The sequence below is a fragment of the Thrips palmi genome, unplaced genomic scaffold (genome assembly GCF_012932325.1).
Source record: "Thrips palmi isolate BJ-2018 unplaced genomic scaffold, TpBJ-2018v1 HiC_scaffold_10, whole genome shotgun sequence".
Classification (NCBI taxonomy): Eukaryota; Metazoa; Arthropoda; class Insecta; order Thysanoptera; family Thripidae; genus Thrips; species Thrips palmi.
In genome coordinates, this window is record NW_023144621.1 from 17,868,413 (window position 1) to 17,895,635 (window position 27,223).

General features: G+C 64.5%; 1 protein-coding gene across 4 annotated transcripts in view; it reads left to right on the plus strand.

Moving 5' to 3' along the window:
• LOC117649967 (SH2 domain-containing protein 4A-like) overlaps positions 1-27,223 on the plus strand; it is a 31,780-nt gene that overhangs the window by 897 nt on the left and 3,660 nt on the right. Inside the window, exons 1-3 of one of the 4 annotated variants that reach the window (XM_034393193.1) lie at positions 21,639-21,858; positions 25,779-25,954; positions 26,432-26,588. In XM_034393193.1, the coding sequence (XP_034249084.1) occupies positions 21,761-21,858; positions 25,779-25,954; positions 26,432-26,588 (431 nt within the window). In that variant the 5' untranslated portion in view covers positions 21,639-21,760. The other 3 variants (XM_034393201.1, XM_034393218.1, XM_034393210.1) reach the window with 3 other exon arrangements.

Below are 27,223 nucleotides of genomic sequence, written 5' to 3' on the forward strand. Positions count from 1 at the left end.
GCGGCTAGGCCTCGGACTAGGTCTCGGACTAGGTAGCGAAGGTTGCGCCCTTTGGGGCTGAGCAGTCATTCCCCCGCGTACCGCGCGTAGTGTCTACACCTCGGGCGGTCCCTTGTTGCTTGCCGTTTGGCAATCCGGGAGTCACGCCTTAGTTTTTTGTTGTGGTAATGTGAGAGGCTTAAAAACGGGCAAGTGTGATTGGTCTTGGTTGTCCCGGTGGCGGCGCTGTGCTGCGGTTGCAAAAGGACGCGGCGTTTGACCTGGGTGCGGAGTGCTGAGTGGCGGCAGACCGACTGGCTGGCGCGGGAGGTTCGTGTAACCGTTGTATAGTTTTATGCACCTGGTCGTTTTTTCTGTGAGGTGGGGAAATCCCACTTGGTGGTAAGGGTTTGTGTGTTTAACGACGGGGCGGTCGGCCGGCGCACTGCTGCACCTCGTGCTGCACGCGCTGAAGGCCCGCAGCCTGCAGGCGTTGCCAGTGCACTGCCGGTACTGCGCGGCGCACTCCTCGGCCTTTCCAGCACACGTCAGGAGATCCGGGATTCCGATGGTTTGGCCGCTGCTGGCGTTGCTAGGGCAACCAGTTGCCGTGCCGCTAATGATTGGAGCCGGGCGGGGCGGGGCGGCGCGGGGTGACTTTCACTGGCTCCAGCGAGCACTGCCAGGCACCACGGGCATGAATGGGCATGGGAACTGTCGTACGGCGTTGGGTCTTCACCGTCCGTCCGCGCAGGGCGGCGCAGGGCGACTCAGCTGCCATGCTGTTCAGAATCATCGGCCTGCTGGCAGGGCGGCACGGCGGCGTTGCGGCTGTGGGGCCCGGCGGGTGGTTTGACCGGCGCGGTGGCCTGCCTGACCTTGGGGCGGCCGGTGTGCGACGCTGGGCGCGCTGGGCAAGGCGGCGGGGCGGGGCGGGCGGAGGCACGTTGCCAGGCAGCAGCTTGCGGCCACTTTGGCCGTCTCCTCTTGCAGGGCGCAACAATGATGTGCATCCGCGACGCCAACGCTGTGCGACGCGCGACGCGCCTGGCTCCGCCGCTCCGCCTTTGTGCTGCGGCTTGGGGCATGGCTTGGGGCATGGCTTGGGGCGTGTGTCGGCTCGGGCCGCCGCGAGACTGTCAAGGCCATGGAGCCGCTGCATAGCCACGACCACGAGGCAGGCTCTGTGTCTCTCGCACCTCCACCCCTTCCCCCTGAGCGCGAGAGAGACAGAGCGACGAAAGCCGCGTTCGGAATGATCCTGCAGCGGCGCGCTGGTGTCTTCTTTGTTCCGACAGCCTCTATCTTTCGCCGCCGGACCAACGCTGCGCTGTCTGTCGGCGCGAGCCAGGTTCCACGTCGTTACCTGCCCGTGCGCGAATAAACGCAGATCCCCGATCGGCTGAAACTAGCGAAACTACCCACCGAGGACCTTCAAGGACCTTCACCTTTGCACGTTCTCGACACTGCGACCTCTGGCTGCTGCAGCCTGAGCGTGCGCAGAAATCCTGCAGAAGGAGTCCGGAGGGTCGGTCGCGCTTGTTGCCTGCCCGCAGGCTGGCAGTGCCTCTGGTTGCCTACCGTTCAGGGGCCGTCGCCGAAAGGCTAAAGGCGGGGGTCCTGTGCCCCCGCACCAGTGTCCGGCTGGCCCGGCAGGCCCGGCTGGCCCCGCAGCACTGCAGGCTGTTGCCGCGGGTCGTTTCCGTCGCTCTGGTCTCTCTCGCACCTTTGTGGGAAGCACTATGGGTGCGCGAGGGCGAAAAGGACTCGCGGCATCAGTCTGCGAGCGCCACAGCTCCCCCCGCACGTCCGCGACCTGGGACTTGAACGCGGGGGCGCGCAACCAGAGCCACCAGAGCGGCGGTAAGAGTGCGTTGCAGGACGCTGCAGGTGTCCGCGGTTTAATTGCAGTAATTGCAGCGCTTGTGTGGACAGCACTGACAGCGCGTACTGCGCCTCAGATTTCTCATGACTGGCGGCGTGGCGCGGCGTGGCGGTGCGATGAGCGGCCAGAGGGGAGGAGGGGAGGGGATGGACATGTGCCCATCGGCCTGCTCGAACGGCCGGCCGGCCGGCCAGCCTCGGCAGCCTCGGCCGGCATCGGAGCGGAACGCAAACCAACGCAATAAGGGGTGAAAGTGCGTGAAAGGATGAAATTAAAAGGTTGCTTCTGCGGGTTGCAGTAATGATGTGACTCGATGTCACGCCCGCGGTCACGCCCCGGCCCAAACAATGCCGATGCCCCCTCCCCCTCCCCTGCCCTCCAGCCAATCGCCACGCGGCGCCACGCGGAGCCACGCGGAGCAGCCTAATTGCCGATAGCATTGATTGCGCTTTGTTTCCAGTGGCGCAGTGCGCTGTCACTCGGCATGCTTCTCTCGCGTTCCGCGCGGTCCGGGCTGGACCGCCACAGCCCACAGCGGCCACCACAATGGGCGAGGACGAGGCGAAGGGCCTCTCCTCGCACGGCCGCGTGTTTGCAGCGCGGATGCCGGTTTTACGGCGTGGTCTGTCAACTGGTTAGGTTACCCTGACAATTTTTCGACAACCTTCAAGGGAGTGCTCGTTTTTCGCCAGTCCGCGTTCGCCCGTCTGCCTGTCTGTTCGATCCGCCATGAGCGGCGACCGCAAACCTTGCTGAGACTGCACCCACGCTCCCTACCGCCAGGTGACCGTAAAACCGAAGCCGATGGCGTAACCTTGGCGCGGCGGGGCGGGGCGGGGCGGGGCGGGGCGGACCGCGATCCGATCCGACCCGCGTGATATCGTTATTAATTCTGTCCAAGGCGTTGCCGCGCCGCCACTGTGACACCTCAGCGCCCTTTCATGGGCTGCGTGACCCGGCCAGACGGCCACCGAGCGCGGGTTGGGTATTGGCTTGGGGGCCGGACGAAAACCACGAGGCTGGAGGATAAATGGAAATCGCGAGGACAGCAATTTGATTCCGCACGGCGTTTCGTCTCTCTCCGCGTCTCTCTCTCTCTCGCACCCCTCCACGAGCAGTGAGAAGGAGAGAGACCAAGCGACGAAAACGTAGCTGCGTAGGCTGCACACCTCACGAAGTATTTTGATCATATAGTACGAAATAATTTATTTCGTTATACGAAGAAATAGTTCGTAAGTTTCAAAGTATTTTCTTTGTAAGCTTACGTATGCTCAAAATACTTTGTTATAACAAGCTGATTTCCTTCGTAAGGCCAAAAATAGTTTGTACGGTTTTCAGAGTGTGTCCTCTCGGCTTGCGTCCGCGGCCCCTCGGCCGTTCCGCGCCAACATAGGTATAAGAATAACAATTACTGCTTGCGCCGCTGCCGGGGCTCCGCTTTGGTATTAGCAAAGCTAGGCAAACTGGCGAGCCGGCCGTGACGCCCCGCGCGTGTGTGTGTGTGTGTGTGTGTGTGTGTGTGTGTGTGTGTGTGTGGAGGGGCGCCTTGCTACGCGTAATCTCGCCCTGCCGCTGCCTGGCTGCCTCTTCCTCTTATCGCGAGGTTACTCAACCTGCAATATGGGTCGTGGCGGCGCGTGGAGCTCCGCGTGCAGCTCGGTGTGCACTCGCCGGTTGCCTTAAGTCTTAATGTCTGCTGGAAGCATTACATGTAATGGCCGCCACGCTGCATTTCGCCAATTTCGCCGTTTTCTTGGCCTCGCGCACCCGAGAGTGGGGTCCTCTCGGAAGTCCTGCCTGAAGCTGTCCTAAAGGCCTATGGCTACGCGCAACACTGTGCCTACACGCGGAAAGTCGCCCAAAGCGGTTCGGGCGCCTCCCAAGTCCCTCCAGTGTCGTGGTCCTGCGCGCCTCCAGCCCCTCCAGCCCGGCGGCCTGCTTGCAGTGCCCCAGCGCGGCGCGGCGAGGCGCGTCCGGCCGGCGGCATTGCAGTGCAGGCTGCAGGACGTCGTGCTCGGAATATGTTTTTCCGCTCCTGTGATTCCCTGCGCCCGCCGCCGGCCCGCCGCCCCCGTATTCCCATCGCGTCCCTGTCTTGCAGTGTCTCGGCCCTTGCTGCCGCGCCGTGCCGCGCCGTCTGCAAGTCTGGACTCCGGGAACTCGCGGCCCTGTTGCTGTTTGGAATGCCGCGCGGTGTGCTTGACTTGGCAGGGGTTGGGGCCTCGGCGCGGGCCTCGGCGAGGCGCGCCCGCCAGCCCGCCAGGTGCAAGTCCCTTGCTTCCCATGATAATCACGACTGCGAAAGAATTTCCGCCCGCCCCGCCCCGCCCTGCCCCGCCCTGCCCCGCCACTCAGACGGCGACGCCCTGCTAACGACCCGCTGCACCGCGCCGCCGTCGCGCACCAACGCGCCGAAGTGAGCCGCCGGCATCCTCTTTTCCCACACCTGGCAGGAATTCGGTTTATGCCCCTCGGCTGGCTCGCGGCCGCGGGGCGGGGCTGCGATGGACGGGGCGGGGCCGCCAAGCACTTCGAAGAACTTGCGAAGTGCGATGCAGCCACTGCAGTCCATCGGAGCAGGGCCGAGCTTTGTCTCGGTGGTGTGCCCGGAAAGGCGGTGAGGGGCGTGGTGGCGGGGCGTGGTGGCGGGGCGTGGTGGCGGGGCGTGGTGGCGGGGCGTGGTGGCGGGGCGTGGTGGCGGGGCGTGGTCCCGCGGCTGCACACGGAAGCATTGAGGATGCACCTCGTTGAGGCCCTGGCGGCGGTGCCGCGGTGCCCTCCGCTGCCTCTCCACGCACCGTGCGCCGCGCCGCGCGTGTGTTGGTGTGGGTGTGTTGGTGTGCGTGTGTTGGTGTGCGTGAGCTCGCCGAGCCCGTCTGGCGCGTCCCAGAGGCCCACTTAACCCGCATGCCGCAGGCAGCAGGCCGACCTAACCCGTCCTTCCGAGCTTTGTCGAGCATGCTGCATGGCTGCTGGTCAATCCTTCGGCGAGGATCGTTCTCCCGCACACTGGCCGCGCCCCGCCTACTCATACTCGCGCCAACACTAACACACTGTCACACGCACGGCCGCGCTCCAGCGCTGTGCGCGCTGTGCAGTGCACGCCCAAGAAAGGCGACGTCGCCTCGCTTCCGCGTGGGGGGCGCACAGTGTACCGCGCACAGTGTACCGCGCACTGCGCGCCGCGTAGTACGGTGTGGTGACGAACCGCCACCTTGCGGGCTGCGGGCTGCCGCCACTGACATGAGGCTGATCCGCGCTGCCGGTGCCGGAGCGCTGGATCTCTCGCATGATTGGAATCATTTGCATCGAGACGCCGTGTTGTTTGTCATGACCAACGTGGGGCAGACCGGGCAGACCGTTCGGCGGCCTTGCCAGGCCTCGCCAGCCGCCGCCGCAGCGCTGCACATCAAACCTAGCGGACGCCGTCCGAGTCTAGTCTCGTTGTCGCTGCTGTGCGGTGTGTCTAATCGACTGGACTGCGAGTGGCGACACGCGGCCGGGGAGGGCGCCGTGCTGGCCGTGCTGGCCGTGCCGGCCGTGCCCCGTGGACCGTTACAGTGTCGCGCGGCCTGCGTGGCTGCGTCTGAGAGTGTACCCGTGAGGGGACCTGGTACACGGAGAGCACGGCACGGTGGCGGTGCCGTGGCGGTGCCGGCTTGACTCGGTGCCTCGGAATATGGGTCAGTCGGTGTCGGCGTGACATCACGACACCGCCTGGCCGCGCCGCCTGCCACAGCCTTTGTTCCTCGCTGCGACTGCATGACTGCCTGGCTGCATGCACGTGAGGCGAGGTGCCCTCCGGACGTCTCCGTGCCTTCCAAGGGTGGAGGGAGCGACCCGCCGGACGACCGAAAAAAGCCAAAAATAAATAAATGAAAATAAACTACAAAGGGCACGCGGCGTGTAATTCTGCTGTGACCGTATTCCACGACGCGGGCTGCTTTGGCATCGCGATGCCGGGGCACTCGGGCACGCGGCAGTAAAGGCCATCGGCCTGCCTGGCCTTTGGCAGCCTTTGGGCAAGGGGCAGCAAGGGGCAGCAAGGCGCAAGGCATCTGCACTGGCCTGCATGGCCTGCATTGCCTGCATGGCATTACTGGGCCGCGGCCGCAGGGCGATTCCCAACAGTCGCTCCGTCCCTCTCGCACCCCTGCGGGCCCTGCGGGACGCCCCGTGAGTGCGAGAGAGACGGCGCGACGAGGCAGCGCGCTGTGGCAATGCGATGCAGACGATGCAGGCCAATGGGACGCTCGTTATTGCAAATAAAGGGGAGCCCAGCCCGGCCTGCCCAGTGTGGCAGCGGTCGCGGCGGTCGCGGCGGTCGCGGCGAGGCGAGCGCACATCTTCCTCGCGGACGAGGCACTGAAGTGAGTGGTCGCGGAGACGGCTTCGGAAACTGTGTGTTTGTTGGGGCTGCTGTCAGTGGCAGGAGAAACTACGCCGTCGATACCCCGGCCCGTGCGTGAGGCTGATCGTGGGGTATCGGCGTGGCTCTCGCTCCTCCCCTCGCCATGACGGCGCCATGACGGCTGCGCACTGCGTGCTCGCTCCAGTGCTCAGGGTCGTTCTCGTCAACGCCTCACCAGGCAGCCCGAGGCAGCCCGGCAGCCCTTAGCCTTGGATCCGCCTCAGTTTTGTCGCCTTGTCGCCTAGAAGGTCTCGGGGACCGCGGACCATGTCGGCCGCGTGGATCATGTCGTCGACGGGGCGGCCGGGGAGGGAGAGGACGCCGCCGTGCCGCGCCGCGCCGCGCCGCCTGGACAAGGCGGACAAGGCCCCCGCGCGGTACGGTGCGCTCCAAACGGTCCGACAGGGCTGCTGCTTTTGGCGCCGCAAGGCTGCGCCTTCGTCAGCCTCGCCTCTCTGTCTCTCTCGCACCACTGAGCCGCGGCCGCGTTCGGCCCCCAAAACACTGACCACAGCGTCGTCGGGGGTGTTCAAGTTTGGCGAGGGAAGCCGCAGCCCGGACCGCGGCGAGGCACGTCGAGCTGGTGGCGGCTGGCGGGTAGCGGAGGCGGGCGGCGAGCGCCGTGAGGGCGGGCAACGCGCCGACGCGCGTGCGTGGCGGGACTGCCCCCGCGGCACGCACGGCGCTCCGCCGCTCCGCCCGGCCGCAGCTAATTGGCAGTGCACTGCGACGAGTACGACGGGGAGGTGCATGTCGAGTCCGGGCCGGGGCCTCCCTCCGCGTTCCCACGGCATGGCGACACGCTGGGCGCTTGCTGGACGTTGCCTTAGCGCCCCGCTTACTCACGGCGGAGCGCTGCGGAGCCAGGCCGCTCGGCTGCAGTGTGGTGCACTGTAATGCATCGACTCGTTGACCTCCTCGCCGCAATCTGATGGCCCGGACGCCCCGCCCGGCCCCGCCGCCACAAGACCGCTGCACCGCCACGGCCGCGACGCTCCACTGACATGGAAATGTGCTCCGTTTGGCTGACTTAGCCAGCCCCCACCTCCTCTCTCGATGTTCGATGCCCGCCGCCCCCGTGTTGCTGCAAGCACACTGCAAGCACACTGCAAGCACTGCGAGCAGGGGCGCAGCGTGACGCCTCGGCGACGCCAGAGTCGTGAGATGGCGGAGCGATATTTTGGTGGGAGATGGCCCGAGTCCTGACGGGAAGCCGGGCGGGCCGGGCGGCGGGGCCGATCTGCCCCCGCGGCCTGCAGTAAGGCCTGCAGCCTGCAGCCCGCGTCCGCATTTGGAAACAGGCGAGGCTGCAGCGCCCTGGCGTTGCGGCCTAAGCGGCCGGGCCTGGGAGATCGGCGGCTGCAGCTTACACCCATTCGCCGCATCCGGAGCGCTGCGCCGCGCCGCGCCACGCCGCCACCCTCGCCGCGCGGTGGGGCTGGCCGCCGGGCCGCCGGGCCTCTTTCGGGCAGTGGCATTGCGGACCGCCGCAGGAACTAGGCCACAGGCAGAGTGCTTTGCAACGTCATCCCCGGGGAGGAGGAAAAGGGGGGGGGGGGCAACGGACTTTAACGGGAAGCTGATTGGCATCGGTGATGTTTGATTGTGGCGCGGCGGCGCTGGCGACGGTCGCGGGTTTTGTCAAGCAGCGCGCCGACGCGACAAAGAAGTTAATTAGCGGCTAAGAAAAAAACAACAAGTTTGTTTTTCGCGCGGGCATTATTTTGCTGCACGCTTGTTGCACTTTTGTTGCACGCCGTTTTGCAGTGGTGCTCGCGGTGCGGGCTTAATGAATCACCGCACTGGTCGGGCCAAAGGCGGCCCCAGGCACACCGCGCCAGGCACCCAGCCAGGCACCCAGCCAGGCGCGAGGAGCTTCCTGGTGCATCGGCGAATCGTGGCTCTCGCGGCCTGCAGCGTATTGGGCCGGGCGCAAGCACACTCTTAAACACCGGGGGAAGTACCCGCGCGCTCCTAGTCCAGCCAGGCACACACTTTCCAGCTCGCGCTTATTATACTTTTACTATTGGTTGTAACTATTAGCATTACTGTACGGACATTTGCTCTTCTGCGTGCGGGGCATTTCTAACAAAACAAAAAACAAAATTATTTTATTCATCCATAATTTGCTCCTGTTTGTTTGGTTTCCTCTGTGTAGAGTAACAGAACGTGTTCAACTTAATTTCATACACTGTTAGTTAGCAGTGTCGTGGCTTCAAAGTGCGCGGGGTGAAAGCGATGAGGACGTGTGGACGTGCCCGTACGTGTAAGGGAGGTCCGCATGCAGAGCCATGCAGAGTGAGGCGGAGCCTCGTCTCACAGTGTGGCAGTGGCGCACTCGCCCATGGATGGCTTCATCGGCACCACTGCCAATTTCTATGCAGCCCTCCGACGGGATTAGCCACTTCCCTAACACCCTGGTGCCCCGTCGCACAGGAGTGGTTCGGTCCGTAAGCCCTGCAGGGCAGCCGCGAGCGACCCGTATAGCGCAGCTGGCGAAGCCCGTCATGACCCCCGTGGTGGCTTGACGTACTCTCCGCGCTGTCGAGGCCTGCCGATGGCTCTCCCTCCGCAGACTCCACTTTGAGTGCGGCTTTTGGAATTCTTTCCGCCTCGCAGAGTCGTCCGTGGACCGGGCTGCAGGTGCCATTCGCGCCGTCGTGTCACTCATCTGCCGCGTATGCGGTGCGGGCTGGACAGTGCGCTGCCACGCCGCGGCTTTCTCCGCCAAAGTCCCGGGGGACGTCGGCGACCGCGCGTCCCGTCCGCCAATGCGGAGCCGGACTGCGGAACTCGGAACTCACGCCGCCGATGACCGGTCCGGACCGTCCGGACGCCGCGGTGCTTGGGCGGCCAAGCGAATGACTCGTGCCTGCAGCGGCAGCGCTCGAGCTCTCGAGTGGGACTCGAATCGAACTCATGTGAGGGTGCCAACGAGCCGCGCGAGGAATCGATTAGCGCCACGGCGGCACGGCGCGCCCGATTCGAGTTCAACTCGAGGCTCTTTGGAGCTCGATAGACGTGCCCAGAGTGAACATGACCGCCCAAACGGGTCCCGGCGCCGGCCGTGACATTGCGGCGTCCGTTTGGGTGGCGTGGCGTGGCGTGGCGTGGCCCGGCGTGGCGTGGCGTGGCGTGGCGCGGCGTGGCGTGGCGTGGCGCGGCGTGGCGTGGCGTGGCGCTCGTTGCCGGGGATGACGGTCATGACGGTGCGGCGCAAGGCGCAAGGGAGTCGAGCCCACGCCACTTTCACTGCTCCGCTGCACTGCTGCACTGCTGCACTCGGTGTTTGCCGGCTTGCTGCCTTGCTTGGTCTGCAGTGCGCCGCAGTGCACCGCAGTGGCGGCGGTACTTGCAGGCGGCTTGCCCGGCCGATTGTTATCTTCTTCCTAGTGCGCGGCGTTGCGGCGTCCAGTGCATCGCCAGTGCATCGCCAGTGCATCAGACGGAATGAAATGCTAACCCTTCCGCGGGGATAAGGGCCTCGCAGCGCCGCGCTTCCATAAACAAAAAAAAATGAAAATGAAAACAAGAAAACGAATTCCGCAGACGAGAAGGGAAATGACTTTTCTGTGGAGGACACGTTTGTACCTCTTTTTATCCAGAAAGAAAACGGCGAAGAAAAATGACCGAACTGCAAAAAATTTAGTCGGTTTTTTTGAAAGAACCGACTGAAGAACCAACAAACCTCATACCAAGTTGAAGTCATTTTGTTTGCAGTGGTGAATGACTTTGCCACTGCGTGCAAAGGTCCCTCTCACACAGTCACACTGTTTCAACAAAATTTCTTACCTTATCGCACACATTTCATTTTATGCCTACTTTCTTTGTAGGCGTTGCGCGGCGCGGGGCGGGGCGTGGCGGGCGTGGCGTTGGCAGGGTGTCGATGGAGTGCTCCAGCGCCTCCTTCCTGGTGGCGATAGCGCCGCGGCCCGCGGGCTGCATGGCTAATATGGTTGCGATTTGCATGCACACGGGACAATGCTGTTTGGGAACGCCGCGACGCGACGTGGGAACGCCCAGAACGCCCGGAACGCCCAGAACGCCCTAGCCGGCACTGGCGGCGGTGGCAGGTTTGTCGCGCTTGAAAGTGGTTCGCGACCCGGCCTAATCGCGATGAGACGTTTATGAAACTAAATTTGAAGCGGATTCTCTTCCCGGTCACCAAACTGCACTTGCACGCGACGGTTGGCACCGCGTCGCGGGTCGCGGGTTCGCGGCCGCGCGGCCGCCCACGCTCGCATGCAGGGCACGGCGCCCTCTCCGCCCACGCGCTCGACCTTGAACCTGGCGCGCCGGCTTCAGGGCGAGTGCGAGAGAGACAGAGCACTGGTAGGAATCAGCCTTGCAGAGCTTGCAGTGCATAGAGAAGCTCCGCAGCTCCTTTTCGACGTCGACCGCGGATACCGGTTCTAAGCGTCTCGTCGCCTCCAGTCGTATGCTTTCACGGAGGGATATGCGCTGTGTGAAGGAGAGCGAGAGAGAGAGAGAGAGAGAGAGAGGCTATTGGAGGAGGGAAAAGAGGGACGTGGGTAGGACGCAGATAAAGCCACTTCACACACGTCACGTGTGCGCCTCATTGTGACCCTTACACGTGGAAAGCAAAAGCCCATTCCGCGCTTGTAGTTGGCCGCGTGGACACCTCTCTCTCTCGCACTCACGGGGCGTCTCGAATGGGTGCGAGAGAGATGGAGAGACAGCGCTACGGCAATTTTTCATACCCCGGATCGGCATACATTACCATTGGATGCGTTGACATCGCGTGGGGCCGGCGGGGACGTCGACGGCGGCCAAGCCAAGCCCGGCCTGCCTAGCGCGGGAAAAGTGGGCCAATGGCAACTTTCATTTGCCATTCGAATCGCGGCGATATATTCGCCCCAACGGCTGCCGTCGCGGCGGGGGGCAGGGCGGGCAGGGCCGCGACAGGGCGGCGGGGGGCGCCGTCGTCGTCGGCAACGTGTAGCCCGGCCCGCCGACCGCGCCGCGCCGCGCCGCGCCGCGCGCAGTGTTTGGCTTGGTGACTCAACCACTCCACCACTAAACGGCCGGACACGTCTGACTGGCGCCGCGAAAACGAGAGTGCCCTCTGTCTCTGTCTGACCGGCCGGCCGGCTCATCTTTTATGCACACGTTTCCCTTTTTCGGCTGGAAAGTGACGTAAGGTCAAGGCTGCGGGCGGGCCGGCCGGGCAGGCTGTCGCGGATCCGCGGCGTGCCGAACGGACCGCCGACGACTTGATGCAAAACAGCCGCGGAGTTTCACACGGCGCGGGGAAACGCGTGTCGCGTTTAGCACCGTGGGCTGCTCGGCGGAAAAAGTGTGGCTTCGTCGTATGGCAGCGGGCAAACGAACTTCGACATCGGCTGCGGGTTTTTACTCGTTGCAGAAATTTGGTCATATGAAACTCGCCGGTTTTCCTTCTTGTTTTGAACAACATGCGCGCCGTGGCGTCGCTCACTGGAGCCGTTTCTGTTTTTCTGCTTCTCCGATGAGTCACGGACTCTTTGGCGCTGCGCTGCGCAGTTGGCGGTATTTACCATGTCCACTCATTGGCCGCGCTGGCCGCGCTGGCGCACTGGAAGCGCGCTTGGCGCGGAGCCACACTCGGTGCCGGAGGAGGCCGAGGAAGGCACACTGCCAAAATAAAGGGGAGAAGTCAAGATTAGCCAGTTTTGGGATCACGGTTTTGGGACCACAGTTTTTGGGATCGAGAAGCCGTCCCTCTGAGGCCCTTTCAGACCCGGACCGCGTCGGGGAAGTCCTTAGAGCGGCTTTTACGAGCGCCTCTGTACGGGGCCGCGGGCGCCGCGCGGGCACCCCGCCGTGGGAACGAACGCTTCATCAAGGTTTAGTGGAGTGAGAAAGCAAGGCGGGCATGGCATTTTTTCCGGCTTGCCTTTAGTGCTTTTACACGACCCCTCTGGATATGGAACACTTCCCGTCGCACAGCGGCTCGCACAGCGGCAGCGGCCAAGGCGCAGCAGCGCCCGCCGTGACTGCCTCGCCGGATGGAGATATCAAAAGTTAAGTGTGACGCGATTTAGAAGGAGGCCAGTGAGTGTGTGTGAGTGTGCGCGCGGTTGCCGACCCCGAGCAGAACAGCCCAAATCCCCTCATCGACATGGTGAAAGTGTATCATTGGCTTTCGGCCACTCGGTTCTTGGCCGTTGTTGCGGCCTGTCCGCTTGGCGTTGCCACGTAGCCGCGTGGCCACGTAGCCGCTTTGGCACCGAGGGCCGCGACACTCCGTTTGGGTCCCATGCGCCACGCCGCGCTGCTGGAAAGGGAGAGCCCCGGAGAGCCTCAGCCGGGCTGATTCCGAACGGCGCTGTCTTCTCCTTGTCGCACTCATGGGGCGTCCGGTAAGGGTGCGAGAGAGACGGAGCGACGGACCGCTTCCCGGTCGGTGCGAGCCCACTTGGAGCAAGACTCGTTGTTTCTGGGCGTCGCCGCCTGTCCGGCTGGCTGGCTTACTTTTGGGCGCCGCGACCGCAACTCGGTCGTAACAGAGTCCTTTGGTCCTTTAACCTGTCGCGGCGCTTCCGCTGCTTCCGCGGTCGCTGCTGCGGAGACACCTCGCGGCGGCGCTAGTTGACGCCGGTTGCAGCAGGAAGAAAGGCGAGGGGCGGGGCGGGGCGGGGCGGCCACCACTTAGGTGGACAAATGACGCAAACTTGCATTGCACCGTTGTTGGTGCGCGAACAGCGCGCTCCGCACACGGCTGGACCGAACCCGGCCAAGCTGAAGCTGCGGCGGGCCAGGCGGGCTGGCTCGTCGTGCCGTGTCCGTGCAGCAAGCGGCCGCACTGTCTGGAGTGGTCTGGAGCAAGTGGAGGCAGCCAGGCGTCCCAATGCAGCCACGGCGCGGTGTTCGGTTGCTCGGACTGCTGCGGGACTCCGCGACCACCGCGCCGTGCGATGCGTGCGTGCCGCGGCGACGTACACGGCACGGCCTGGCTCGCGTTATCACGAGCAAACTGTGCCGCCTTTCCCCACAATTTACCTGCCGAGCGATTCCGAAGGGCTTCCCGTCGCTCTGTCTCCGTCGCACTCACGGGACGCCCCGCGGGCCGCAGCGGGTGCGAGAGAGACAGAGCGACGGAGTGTCTTGTTCCGCCATCGCGGGGACGGCTGGCCGACTGCGGTGACGCTTTTCGTCCGGCCAAGTTTGCGATTGTCGAGCGAAAGTTTTGGCTCGCTGATTGTGTAGTGTAGCCGCATGCTGTGATTTGGCAGGCGGATCGTGCCTTCTGTCTCTCTCGCACTCTGGGGGCGTTCCGCTCCGTGCCGTCGGGATGCGAGAGAGACAGCGACGGTCGACATCGTCAGAATCGGACTACTGCTGCTGCCAGTGGCGTGGGCGGCTTCAAGCCCGCGTTCTTACCACCGCGTGGTAAGAACGGCGTGGGCTCCAGGAGCTCCAGGAACTCCAGGAGTAGCAGTGCTCTCCCGGAGGCCTAGAGCACCGTCGTCTTCACCGCGCAGTCCGGTTCGGAGGGCGTGGCCGGCCGGCCGCCGTGCTGCGCGCCCCCGTGGAGGCCCGCCCCGCCCCGCCCCGCCCTCACGCACGCACCGCCTGCCAAGACTCTGCTCTTCTATTAGGCGTCCTTGTCTGCCTTCCAGCAGGACGTCCAGAAGACTATGATGATTTCTTTTTATGGGGTCCTATTAGAGAACTATTACGCGCCGGACTTGAAGCTGAAACGGTGGCATTTGGAACGGATTATCGTGTTTCGGGCGTGCCTCGTGCGCGGGAACGGCAGTTTCGAATCGGCGCCAGTGTGTTGGCGGTGCCGGTCGGCTCGGCCGCTCGGCCCGGTGCGCAGAAAATCATTTTCTCATGTAAATCGCGAGCCATAAACAGCCGTGGGTGTCGTGGCGTTAGTAGGGGCGGGGCAGGGCGGGCTTAGCGGTAACGGTCGACGCACGACTACACACGCTGGTGAATACCGCCGCAAAAACGGGGAAACGCTCTGCAAGTGACACTTCGGAACAGTACAGTGTGTCGCTTTGTCCTCACTCGAGCCATAGTGTGGTGGCAGTGGGGCAGCAACGTGCAACCACCGCGACCCAAGCCGGCATTGCTTCGAAATGGCTCGCGTAAAAAAAGTTGCCGTGTTCTGGGTGGGCGCGCCTGTTTACTTAACGGATGCACTATCGGCGGGGCGGGGCGGGGCGGGGCGGGGCGGGGCGGGGCGGCTCCACACCGGCGGCGATGTGCAGCGACGGCAGAATGCGGCTCTATCGCTGGACGGAGCCGCCACACCGCGCCCGGCGCGCCCGGAGCCCCATAATGATGAGATAAGACATGCCTAGCCCGTCGACTGATGCCAAACAGTGCGCTCCGTCGCCCTGTCTCTCTCGCACCCCATTGGAACGCCGCACGAGTGCGAGAGAGACAGAAAGCTCCGTTCGGAAGCAGCCGCACTGATGAGCTGGCGAATCGCTCCGCAGCACGCGGGCGGCCCGTCAACACGGGAAGGCCATCGCGGACAAAAGAAACACACACTCGCACGCGTGCACGCACACACGCACCGCGCACGGACGCGAAATTCGCCGAGCTGGACATGATCGCTGCCGGCCAGCCCGGCCAGCCGGATTCGGTGGAGAGACAACGAGACAGCGCGACAGTGCGCCGGCGATACCGAAACAATGCGCGGCTAGGCCGCGAGCCGCGACTTGAATAGCCGCGGATCTTCTTCGCTGTCTCGCGCTCTCTCCAACCCTCCGCCTGTCTGTCTGTCTCTCTCGCACAGCCGGAGCCGGCGGCGGCGCTTCTAGGTCTGCCGAGGCGGACGTGGAGGTGGCCTCGGGCGAGCCCTTGGGGCGGCCCTTGGGGTGGCCGTCGTCGTGCAGAGCACCGTGCAGAACGCGCGGCGAGGGACGCGAAACCCCACACTGCTAGTGGGCGCGGCTTGGCGCGGCTTGGCGCGGCCGGCGCCTCGTTTGTGAATGGGCTGGGCAGCGCCGCCGACTCGCTGACTCAGCGGAAAGATGGAAAATGGCTCTAGTCCGCAGCCGTCTCTCTCGCACCCGAGGGCCGTCCGTGGCATTGCGACTCAGTCAAATTTGAAACAGGCCGGGCCGGCCGGAGCGCCGGAGCGGAGGTGGCCACCGCGTTCTGCGTTTGGCTCGGAGGCTCGCTTGAAGGTGATCGGAGGGCGAAGTGAGGCGTGAGTGAGGTGAGTCACCCGGAGTCACCGCCAAGCCGAAGTGAATCACGCTGTGGCCGTTGGGCCGTTCGGCGTACAGCGACGCCGTTTTTTCCGAGTGTCGCCGCTACGGCCGCCACGGCCGCCACGGCCGCCACCCCACCCTCTCTCTCGCCTCTCAAAAGCAGTATGAATAAACTGGCGAGGTTTTCTGCTGTCGGGGCGGGGCGGGGCGGGGCGGCGGGACGCTGCTGCGCGGGGTCGCCGACCCACCCAGCCATGTGGGCCCGGGCCCCGTGGACTTGCCCGGCCCGGGCCGATCCCTCCCGATCCCGCATGGCTGCTCTCCGGCCGCGCGCCTGCCGTCGGACTGCGGGCATTTTGTCTCTCTCGCACTCGTTGGGCGTGCCGTAGGGGTGCGAGAGAGACAGAGCCATGAGGCACTGTTTGGAGTCACCAGACTGCCGGCTTGGCTCGGCGGGCTGCCGTTCTCTCTTCTGCCCAAATGTGCGTGGTTTGGCTCAGACTGCGAGTGGCGTGTGCGAGTGCACCGGCCATGCTTCGCGCCGTGCTTCGCCTTCGCCAGCGATTGGACTTGTCCGGACTTGTCGCGCGTCCCGCTGCACCGTTAGCCGTTCGGGCGCCCAGGGCGCGTGTCGCCGCGATGCACCACTGGGAAACGAGCACGCCGCGTTGGGTGCCTCCCCCCCCCTTTCCCGCCGCACGGTGTTGCTGTGAGTGTGTTAGTGCGTCGTGAACCGCGGGACCAGGGCGGGATCGCGGCGCGCGGATTCAACTTGAACCTCAGCGCGACAAAGCCAAACTCCAGACCATTTCTTCAGGATATTCGTAACCAAGGTCAAAAGTCCTGCAAAACTGTGCACGATATTCGTGCGCGAACCAATTGCGTGCGTATGCAAAATGAATGAAATAAGACACGGTTGAGTGTGTGGACGGCAACGACGGAGCAGTCGGATGCGGACACGGCAGTCTGGAATAACAAATGACCGTAATAAAGGAAACAATTAGGTAAATAAATAAATATGGCAGCGTTTGGGTGTTGTTGTCGTTGTCTGCAGCTGCCTGTCCTGGCCGGCCTGCCTGCCCGGCCTGGCCTGGGGCCGGAAGACTGCGCGGTCGTTGGCCGTGGACACAAGGACTGGCTGGCGGGCTCCGGCACGAGTGAGTGGACCGAGTGGACGGGCACGACTTTCGATTTCCCTCACTGACTGCGCTCTATTATCACGGCCGGGAAAATTAGACGGTGCTTTTTTTCCTCCTCCTCCTCCTCCACCCTCTTCTTTTTCCCTTTTCAACGTTTCTGTGCCGACTGCCGACTGCAGGCAGGGGAAATGAAGGAGAAACTCTGATGGCGCGCGGCGGGGCGCGTCGCGGCGCGTCGTCGCAAGGCTGTGCCTTGGGCTGTGCCCGCGCATCTTCTTTGACATTCGGGGCCGTCAAACACGCGGCGCGTTTCACGCTGGAAAAGCCGTGAAGCCGCTGTTCGAAATAACGGGAAGAGTAAATACGCTATCTCGCGCGGCTCGCGGCTCGCGGTGTATCTCCAGCATCCATCTCGACGGGGGGCGAGACCAGGCGAGACGCTTATGGCCGTAACTGGCCTATAATCCGACAGCCGCCGCCATCGTCGCGGTGCCCGCGGTGCCCGCGGTCGCCTACACTGGACACGCACTGTGGGGTGCCCACGTCGCCAACAACCGGGAGGAAATCACCAACGCCGCCGTCGGACGCGGAGGAGCTGGAGAGGAGGCCAAGCCGGAGACATAGAGTTGCCATTAGTCTGCAGGTCCCAAGGTCCGCGCAGGGCTCCGGCCGCTCCGGCCGGGCAACGCCGCCAACGGCACAGCGCTGCACAGCGCCCCAGGACCAGGAATCGCTCGGGCGGGCAGGGCCGGGCGGGGCGCGCCGCTACAGCGTGCCGTGCCGTGCCGTGCCATCTCTTCCGGTTCCTGGAGGCCTCAGCGCGCGCCTCTGTGCGGTTCGGCACTTCGGATGGTGCGCGCGCGCGCACACACCACACACACGCACCACACCACACGCGAGAGCCACACAGGACCACCTACACACACACACACACTTGGACGCGCGGGCGGGCGGGCGCGATTTATCTCCGATTCCCCGGACAAGGAATTTGTTGTTGTTTACTCTTGCTGTTTTCCGAGCGATGCCGAACCCGGCCGAACCCCACAACCGCATCCGTAGACGGACGTGGTCGCGAAATGAAGAATGGCCGTCTTCGATCGAATCCCAGGCAGGTTTTTGTTGTTGTTGTTGGTGATGCCGAGCCGGCTCGGGGCCTTGACTGTCCGGCGGTGTAGCCGTGGGCGCTGCGCACTGCGTGGCGCTGCGCTGCTGAGCGCCGAGGAGCCCCGCCCGTCCCGTCCCGTTCTTGGCGGTCCTTGGGCGGCGCGCTGCAGCGCCGTACCACGCCGTACTCGCAGTGGCGTAGTGACGGGAAGGAAGGCAAGGGCCGTCCCTAAAGCACGAGCCACGGCACTGGAAGCTCGGCCCAATGGGATTGCTCCCGATTCAGGGACGCGCCCCCCCCTAGGAGTGAGTGTCCGCTCGGCTCGGCGTCGTCAGGGCCACGGCGAGGGCCACGGTCGGCGCCGGTCACGTGTCAGGGACGCCGATGCCGGTCGCCTGGCGGGGCGGGGGCGACGTGGGTGGCGGCTGCATCGGGACCAGCAGCAGGGGGCACGGCGACACAGCCGGCCTGCAGCGTGGGCGGTGGAACCGGTAACCAGTGTCAGTGCATGTGTGTGTGCGTGTGTGCGTGTGTGCGTGTGGTGTCGAGACGGTGTGAGAGATTGGACAGCCGCCACGCGCTGGCCGCCGCTGGCTGCGATATTTGCCCGCGTGTCAACCTCCGCACCGCGCATGGAAACGCGCGGGAAACCGGTTTCCAGCGTACTGCCGCGGCGCCTCGCTATTGCGCGCCAGCAACAAGTCCGCCAACAACAACAATAACAACAACAAGGTGGTAAATCACAGCGGCGTCCACGTGAAGAGCACCACGCGCTCGCACTGCACCTGCAGCAGCCTGCAACAAACTGCAGCAAACTGCAGCCGCCGCAGTCGACCTCGTGCCGCCTGTCGGCTTCGGGATAGGCCACCCGCCGCGTCCGCGCGCACGGCTGTCGAGGCGGTTGCCTACCTGCTTCTTCGCAGGCGCCTCGGGCGCTCGGGTAGGCAACCCGCCGCACGCGCGTGCGCGGGGGCGGACCGGATGCCTACCTGCTTCTTCGCAGGCGCTTCGGGCGCCCGGGTAGGCAACCCGCCGCACGCGCGTGCACGGGGCGAACCGGTTGCCTAGCTTCCGTTTTGCAGGCGCTCTGGCGGGAAGCAACGCAGTGACGCAGCGCCGCGTCCGTCTTTCCCGCTGCCTTTCGGCGCCGCGCTGGCCGCTCTCGGCTTTCCCGGTAATTGATCCGAGCCGAGGTCCTTCCCTTTGTACTTTGTGTCGCCGGGCCGTGGCCATCGCGCCGGAAGCGCGCCACGCCGCCACGCCGCGGTCCAGAGAAATCGCCGCCAAACAATAAACAAACAGGCGGCCCGGCCCGGTGGGCTTAGGAGGCTGCGGAGACAGGACGGAGACGGAGATGGCCATCTGCACTGCACTGGCGGCGTGGCCGCGGCCCGCGGGCCGGACCCCCGTCGAGCCCCGCCGGCCAGCAGCGTGCGGCGTTTGGACAGGGAAGTCTTTCCGTCGCTCCGTCTCTCTCGCACTTGTGGGTCGCATCGTGAGTGCGAGAGAGACGGAGCGACGAAAATTCCTGCAGGAGAGCCGGCGTGCGTGGTATCGACGACGATGGCGCGGCGTCCGCGGCGTCCGCGGCGCGCCACGTGACACGCTCCCCTGTTATCCTGTTGCATGGTCCTCCCGCGCCGCCGCCGTGCCGCCGCGGCCAGGCTGAGGCTGAGGCTGCTGCTCCAGATGGCCGGCCAGGCGGAAACGGAAGGCGAGGCGCGTCCGCCGCGCAAAGTGCGTCGCCGGAAACGCAGGCCGCGCCGCGCCGCCAAGACGAGGCGCCTTTCAAAACATCCCTCCGCTTCACACCTGAGCCCTTCCTAGGGGCCGTCCCTAAGCAGGCCGGCGTGGTGGGGTCAAGGCGGCGATCGCTGCGGGGCAGGCTGGGCAGGCCGATGCCGCTCTGGTGTGAAGCATCTCAGTGTGAAGACCCGCTGTGCCACCTTCAAGAAGAGCGTCGATTTTCATTCCACGTTTCGGTGAGCCGAGCCGGTCTGCAGTTGGCGCACTTGCCTGGCGATGAGACATTTTCCTGTTCCTCTCGGAAACGTGTCAGGAGCGGCACTGCAATCAATTTAAGTCGGCCGCTAACGGGAAGGGGCCGCCGGGCCGCGCTTGCCAGGCTTGCCGCGCAACGGTCAGCGTGCAGCGTGATGCCATCAACATGCTTCTCGGCGTCCTTCTCGTTGCCCGGGAGTGACTTGTCTAGCGCTGCGGCGCGCTGTAGCGGCAGGCGCCGTTTAGCGCCAGCAGCCAGCCCGTCCGCTCATCCTGCAGGCCCGTTGCTCTGTCTCTCTCGCACCCCTCTGGGACGCCCCGTGAGTGCGACAGAGACAGAGCCACTGGAGCAGTGGCGGCTGCCCGAAGGGAAACGCAGCGCCAGGATGCCGTCGAGGAAACGGCGCGCGGCGCCAGAAGCACGCCGTCAGCTCCGAAATTCCGTCGGATGTTTTCAGAACCGCGCGCGCTAAATGGATGCACTTTTTGCGTAGGCGAAGCTATGCCACTACACCGTCGATCCGCGTCCTCGACTTTCCTTGGGGGTTTCGGTTCTCGCTATCTCGAGACGCTGCACCTGGTCCGTGCCGCGGTGCCGCGGTGCTGCGGCGCACCGCCTCGCCCTCGTCTCGCCCGGCACGGCCTTCTAGGCCGGCTTGGCGGGCTTGGCGGGCCGGGCCGGCACGTCCGGGGCGCTACACTAGACGGACTAGACGCCAGACACGCCGTGCGGATAAACGGCCCCGGATTGAGGTCTGAGAAACGCCGGCAGACCTTTCTCAAGGCGCGCCTCGCCTCATCTCTCTCCTTAAGTTCACTAAGCGAATTAACGTGGCCGGACCCGTATGGCGCTCTCTCTCCTTCTCTCTCGCTCTCACCGGGCGCCTCGTACAAGTGCAAGAGAGACAGGGCGATGGCGGCAGCTGCATGCGCCGGCCGCTGCGGTATGGCCACTGTGCCGTTTTTGTCTGGCTGAGGTTTGCATATTTGCGGACCGTTCCTTCGGGGGCTGTGCTGTGTTGAGCCAATTAATGTCGCTAGACGTTAGGTTCGTGTCGGCATGCGGTGTCGCCGACATGTCGCCGCCGCCGTTCCGAGAAGGCATTTCTCGACGGGTGTCGGGATGGACAGTTCGCGTCGTGTGTGTTCAGCTCAAGTACCCCGCCACGCCACGCCACGCCACGCCAGGCCACGCCACGCCACGCCCGCACTTGGCGGGGAATGCAGGATCGGTCACGCGTTCAAAACAACACCCGCGAGAGAGGCAGACGGGCAAATCATCGATGGTGGAGTTTGCGGTGGCGGAGATAAAAGCAGGCGGTGAGCGTGCAGGAAAAAAGAAGCCCCAATCTAAACACTCGAAATAATAAAGTCCAATCATCAATCAAACAAAGTGTCATGATAGAGAAAGCTGCTTGCAATCTTCTCAAAATACCAAAATTTATAGTTTTACTTTGTCTGTACGCCGCAGTGAATTTTTGGCAGTTTCAAAAACCGAAACCCCCGACGCAGCTTTCGGGCCTGTTAATTTTTAACTGTGGACAGTATTTCATTTATTTTCCGACGCGGCGGAGCACTCACTGAGTGCATGTCAAAGCTCGAGCTCCAAAATAGAACGCTGGTCTAGCAGGGGGGTTCGTACGGCGAAGGCGTGGACGGACGACCGTCGGAGAGAGAGGGGCAGAGCGGGGAGGCGTGCGGGAATGGCACGCAGAGCGACGCAGAGCGACGCAGAGGGCGATCCTCCCCCTCCCCCTCCCCCTAATGCACTCCGCGTTGGTGTCAGACGAAGCCTTCTTCCCTTCCCTCGAACGGGCGCGGGGCACTGCGGGGCGCGGCCGCGAGGCGCGGTGCGGGGGAGAGGGAGGGGAGGGAGAGGGGGAGGGGGAGTCCCGGCATGCCGATCCAGCCCGGCCGGGCAGCCAGGCAGCCAGGGCCCAGGCAGTACACTGGCAGTACAGCCGCGACCGCACCACGTGGTTGGTCGGTCGGGGACCTTCGCCTCGCGTATCGCGCGCGCTCGCGTCGGGTGTGTCTGTGTGAGTGCCATGTGTGTGGTCGTGCATGTGTGAACTGGGGCCCGCGCCTTTGTTCCCCACGGCGACAACGCGACGTCACCCTTTGGATTTGTTTCTCGGAAACCCCGCACGACACGGCTCCAGGTACGCTCTACTCCACGCGGAGGAACCTCCGGGACGTCCGGCGGGGACCCTGTGGCGAGGGCTAGCGGGGCCTAGCGAGGGCGGGCGTCCTGGGGGCCCTGCAGTCGCAGTCCTGCTGCGGGACCCCCTCGCTGCGAGTGTAATGGTCGTAATGCTTCGGAAGTGAAGTGTTAATGTGGGGGAGAAAGCGTTTGACAGGCGGCCTCTGCTGGGCCTCGGCCTTGGCCGTCCAAAGCCCCTTCTCTGCTCCAGAAGTCGTCGGCTGGCTCCGCTGCAGACAGATTCCGATATTCCCTGTCGCCCTGTCTCTGTCGCGTTGGAACTCGCGTTGGAACGACGAAAATCGCTCTCGGAATCAGTATGGCTGGAGCTGGATCATGCGGGCGTGCTGCGCGGTGCTGCGCGGTGCTGCGTGCTGTGCTGCGCGTCGCGCGCTGGTCGAGGGCCCCACACTGCTAATGGCAGGCGGTGTCGATGCCTCGGCCAAACGAGTTGCCCATTACAACCCATTGAGAAGCTCGTGACCAATCTAGGGCGGCTGGTCACGGCGCTCTTGAATGCGTGTCAAGGCGAGGTTCACCCGAAATAACCCACATGGATACGTAGTCGTGAGCGGGACGAAGAGTGAGTGAGTGTCGAGACTTTCCGCCCGCGACAAACTAAACGGACCACACGTCCACGACTGACTGGGAGGAGCGGGCGGGGCGGGGCGGGGCGGGGCGGGACGGGGGTCAAGACGAGACGGAAACTCGAAGTGATGTCTCGAGATCGGGCCCCGCCATGCAGCCGTGACCTCTGCGGCTAGGCGGCGGTGGCGGCGGCGGCTGTCACGCGCCTCGTGCTGCAGTGCGCTGCAGACTGACTCCGAGAGTCGTTTAAGTCACGCTGTCTCTCTCGCACTCATGGACCGTCCCGTGTAGGTGCGAGAGAGACAGAACGACGTCAGTCCGCTGGTGTCGCCTACAGGCGTCAACGAGTGTGACACGGTGCGTCGCGAGTGGCAAATCACGAGTCAGTCCGTCTCGCGAGTGCATCGCGCACTCGATACTCAATCCGTTTTCCTTCCCATGCTATCGGGCTTTATTTACGCCTCTGAGTCAGAGGCGGAAGGCAGGCCTGCAAAGCCGATAGCCGAAGGGGCTTAAAAGCACGCGCTGCTCGGTCCGCCTGCACTCGAAGGAAGCTCTCGTTGCCATAGGAGCTGCACCGGCATTGCAGTCAAGAGTTGCGGCGTAACGATGGAAAATGGCTAACTCCACTGTGTCTTCCCGACAGCCCGTTCGTGTCTCACTTAAGCGGCCGGGCCATAAACAGGCTGTAATCGCTAAAGACCCGCCCATGCCACACGACGAACGAAAACGTCACAGGCCGGCCTTTTAAGCCGATTCGTGACGCGCTGCGGTCGTTTCTAGAAGAGGCGCAGCCGCGCAGCCAAGGTACTTCCCTTTGACTGATAAGTCAGGAGTTTGTTGGCGACTAGATTAAAAGTCTTCCTTTGATCCTCACTATCTGGGGACTTCTCCTCCTCCTCCTCCTTGCCTGCAGCATAGCGGTGCAGGAGAGCGGTTTGTCGCTGTCCCTCTCGCACCCGCGCGGAGAGCCCCATGAGTGCGACAGAGGTAGAGCGACGCAGACTCTTGGGAGTCGCCCGGCACTCTAGCTCGGGGCGGCACGTTCCAGTTTCCTTGTCGCGCACCACACGTCGTCGGGCTGCGTGCGCCGCTCGGGCCTCGGGCGGCACAGTGACTACGAGGGTCTGTCTCTCTCGCACCTATACGGGGCGGCCTGTGGGAGCGACCAAAACGGAATCAGTCACTTGGCTCTGCCTTGGTCCTTGTTTTGGTGCTTCGAACGCGGCCCTCCACTGATAAGAGTGTTGGCGCGCCCGGCGAGCGGCGGAGCGGCGGAACGGGCAGCGCTGCGCCGCGCCAATCGGCTCCAGTTCTGCGAACCGCGGGGACGTTTCCTGCATCCTGCCGCGGCTGGCCGCCCTGGCCGCTGCCCAGAAACAGCAAACAACGGCCAATCGATACCATACCACTAATAATTGCGCATCCTGACCGAACACAACACAACTCCGATTCCTGTGAGTTGTGACGGGGGCGGATAGACCACCCGGCGCACGGCAGCGCACGAGATAGAGTGGCCACCTGGCGCTCGGCAGCGCGCGAGATAGAGTGGCCACTCGGCGCGGCCGGGCGTGGCGGCGCGCGGCGTTGTTTTGGTTCGGCCGGCCGAGGCGGACCCGGGCCAGGCGGGCCGGGCCGGGCCGGCTTGGCTGCGGAGTGCGGACAGCGGGCCGCCACGCCACACGCCGTCATCGTCAGTCGCGTTGTGTCGCGCCGCCCGCGAGGAACGTCTAACGCGTCCGCGAGCACCAACGCCCACGCCAACCGCACGGCCGTCGCGTGCGTCTTCTCGCGTGTGCGCCGATTCGATAGTGTGTGTCGATTCTCGATCTTCGGGGAGACAGCCGGCAAAACAGCAGGTGAGAGAACGGTGACAACGTCTCACGAGGATTTGCCAGCGTTTTGCTTTCCGTTCGCAACGGAGGGGAGCTCCTTACTTCTTCGTCGGCGAGACCGTTGCTGTTCTTCGTGGAAACGAATGAGTACATGACCGTGACCAGCAGCCGCCACATGCGGCAGCAGGCTGCAGCCGCCCCTGCGCGAGCCGTTGTTGACTAACACGCCGCCCTGGTACTTCCCCGAAGGAAGCCCGCCCGCCCGCGCCCCGCGCCGCGCGCTGCAGTCTTGCAGTGTTGCGCGCCGGAAGTTGACTGACGATTCCCGTTCCTCATCGCCCTGCAGGCACCACCCGCACAGCGTTCCGTCGCTCTGCCTCTCTCGCACCCATGTGGGGCGTCGCATGAGAGCGAGAGAGACAGAGCGACGACGGCAGTGCGCAGAATGAGGCTGGGTGCAGCTCGTTCTTACGGTTGTAAATCGGAGCCCAGGCCGCGGAGTGACGTCAGCGCCGCCACGCCGCCACGCGCCGCGGATCGCGCATTTTACTAGTGACGCGGCGCCCAGATAAAGTTATTTACGATTACGGCGATGCGGCGTCACTCCTTCAAGTCGGTCATCGGCCGGGTCATTAAGAGTTGCGCCATACCGCCATCATACCGCCACACCGCGCACCGGACGTCGGCGGTTCCCGTTTTTCACACCTAGGCCCTGCTAGAGCCCCGGGCCCCGGGGGAAGAGGGAAGGACCCAGCCGCCAACGATAGGACCGCGCTGGGCGCTGGGCCGGCAAGAAGTGGCCGTGGCGCATTCCGAGGAGCGCCCCGTCGTCGCCCCGTCTCTCTCGCGCCCTCAGAGGGGACGCCCCATGAGTGCGAGAGAGGCAGAGCGACGAAAGCGCCGTTGGGAAGCAGCCTGCCACTCTCAGGCCTGATTGCTCCCCGGCGTTAATTGGTCCTAATGCAAGTCGATTCGCCTTTGTCGCGGTTTTCTGGTCGTCGCCATCTCCGCCCCGCCACGCCCCGCCACGCCTCGGCGGCGAGACCGAAACAAACGCGGCGGCGGCGCGCCTGGAGCGGAACGCGCGCATTGTCTCGGCGCGGGAAATTCAAATCGATTTCATCCACCGCCGCCGTGTTGGCCAACCTTCGCGACCCTCAGCCTCCTCTCTCCCGCTTATGAATGCCAACACCTTCACCTTGCAGTGCCGTTGCGCGATTTGCTTTGGTGCCGGCGCCGGCCGGCGCGAAACAGGCCAGCACTGGCGGATCCGGCGCCGGCCCAAGGGAGGGGCAACGTAGCACTCTTTGCCTACTGACAGGGGCAAAGTATGGCTTTATGCCTACCTCTCAGGCGGCTGTCTAGGGGCCACAGAGGTGTCAATGGCCCCGGATCCGCGCCTGAAGAATGACTCATCACACGAGAGTGACCTTTGGTTTCCTTTCCCCCTTTCCAGGATGCTGCAGCAGATCCTCCAGGACATGTGGGTGGACCCCGCCATCCTGGCCGAGCTGGACGATGACCAGAAGCAGACGCTGTTCTGCAAGATGCGGGAGGAGCAGGTGCGGCGATGGCGGCAGTGGGACCAGAAGCTGTCGGACCACCCCTCGCCGCCGCGGCCCCGCCGGAACAGTGAGTGTCTTCCTAGTGTGCGCCGGCCCTGCCCTACCTCACGGCGCGCGGCCCCGCGGCCCCGCGGCCCCGCCTCGCGTTCCGCTAACGATGGCGCTCCTCTCCGCGCCGCGCGCCTCGCCGCTCGCCTCGCTGCGTTTCGGAAACGCCGGCGCCTCCGGGCTCGCTTGCTTTCGGCCGGGCCGGGCCGGGCAGGGCTGAACGAGGTGGCAACTCCATTGCAGCATACAGCGCGCACCGCGCAGCCCGGCAGGCCGATTCCGAACGAACAGTACTTGGTCGCTCTGTCTCTCTCGCGCCTCCTCCGGAACGAGTGCGAGAGGGACGGAGCGACGAAAGCGCTGTTGCTGTTCGCAATCAGCTGGCGGTGGATCGGCTTCTTTTCACTTGCCGCGCCTCGCCGCCTCGCTGCATTGGCGCTGCGCTGCGCGGAGGCCGCCGCCGCCGCCGTCACTGAGAGAGTGTGTTTTGGCGCAGGTTCCAAGACGGTGCAGTTCCTCAACGGCCCCGACGGCGAGCCCTGGGTGTGGGTCATGGGCGAGCACCCCGACGACCTCCCCATCGAGCAGATCCTGGAGCTGGAGGCGCGCGAGAAGGCGCGGCAGCAGGCCGAACTGGAGGCGCAGCAGCTCAGGTACGTTGCAACGCATGCATTGCGTTTCGTCGCTCTGTCTCTCTCGCGCCCTCAGGGATCGTGCCATCGTGCCACGAGAGCGAGAGGGTCAGCGCGAATGAAGTTTCCCGGGTGGACTGATCAAGTCCGGGTGGCGCGGCACCACGCTGCAGACTTCAGAGCACGGGACGGGGGCGCGACCTTGGCTCGCTTTTGGGTCACCAATCTCGGCGACAGCGCGGCCATGTCTCGGTGACGGCCGGGCACAGGGCCGGGGGCAGTAATGGACAAGCCATGTCGCCGAATGCGATAGCTGGTCCAGCTTGAGCAAATACGGTGCTTCGTGGAGCGGGCCCATCGTGTCCCCGCCTCCCCTCAATGAAGTCATAAGCTCGTCTAAGCCGCGCGCTTCGCGCAGCCGGGTCTGACTCTGACACAAGACTGGGTGGGTAATGTGGGGCTCGCGTGACGCCTCTCTTTTTTGCCCGTCGAGTCGCTGATATCGAAGTGAGGCCGTGCGTTAAGACTCGGGTGTGGCAGCGTTGAGTTTCACTCTAGTAGAGCCGTGTCGTGCTGGGCGGGGCGGGGCGGGGCGGGGCGGGGCGGGACGGGGCGGGGCGTGTGTGGCTTGAGGCTCTGCCATTGTTACGAGGGCG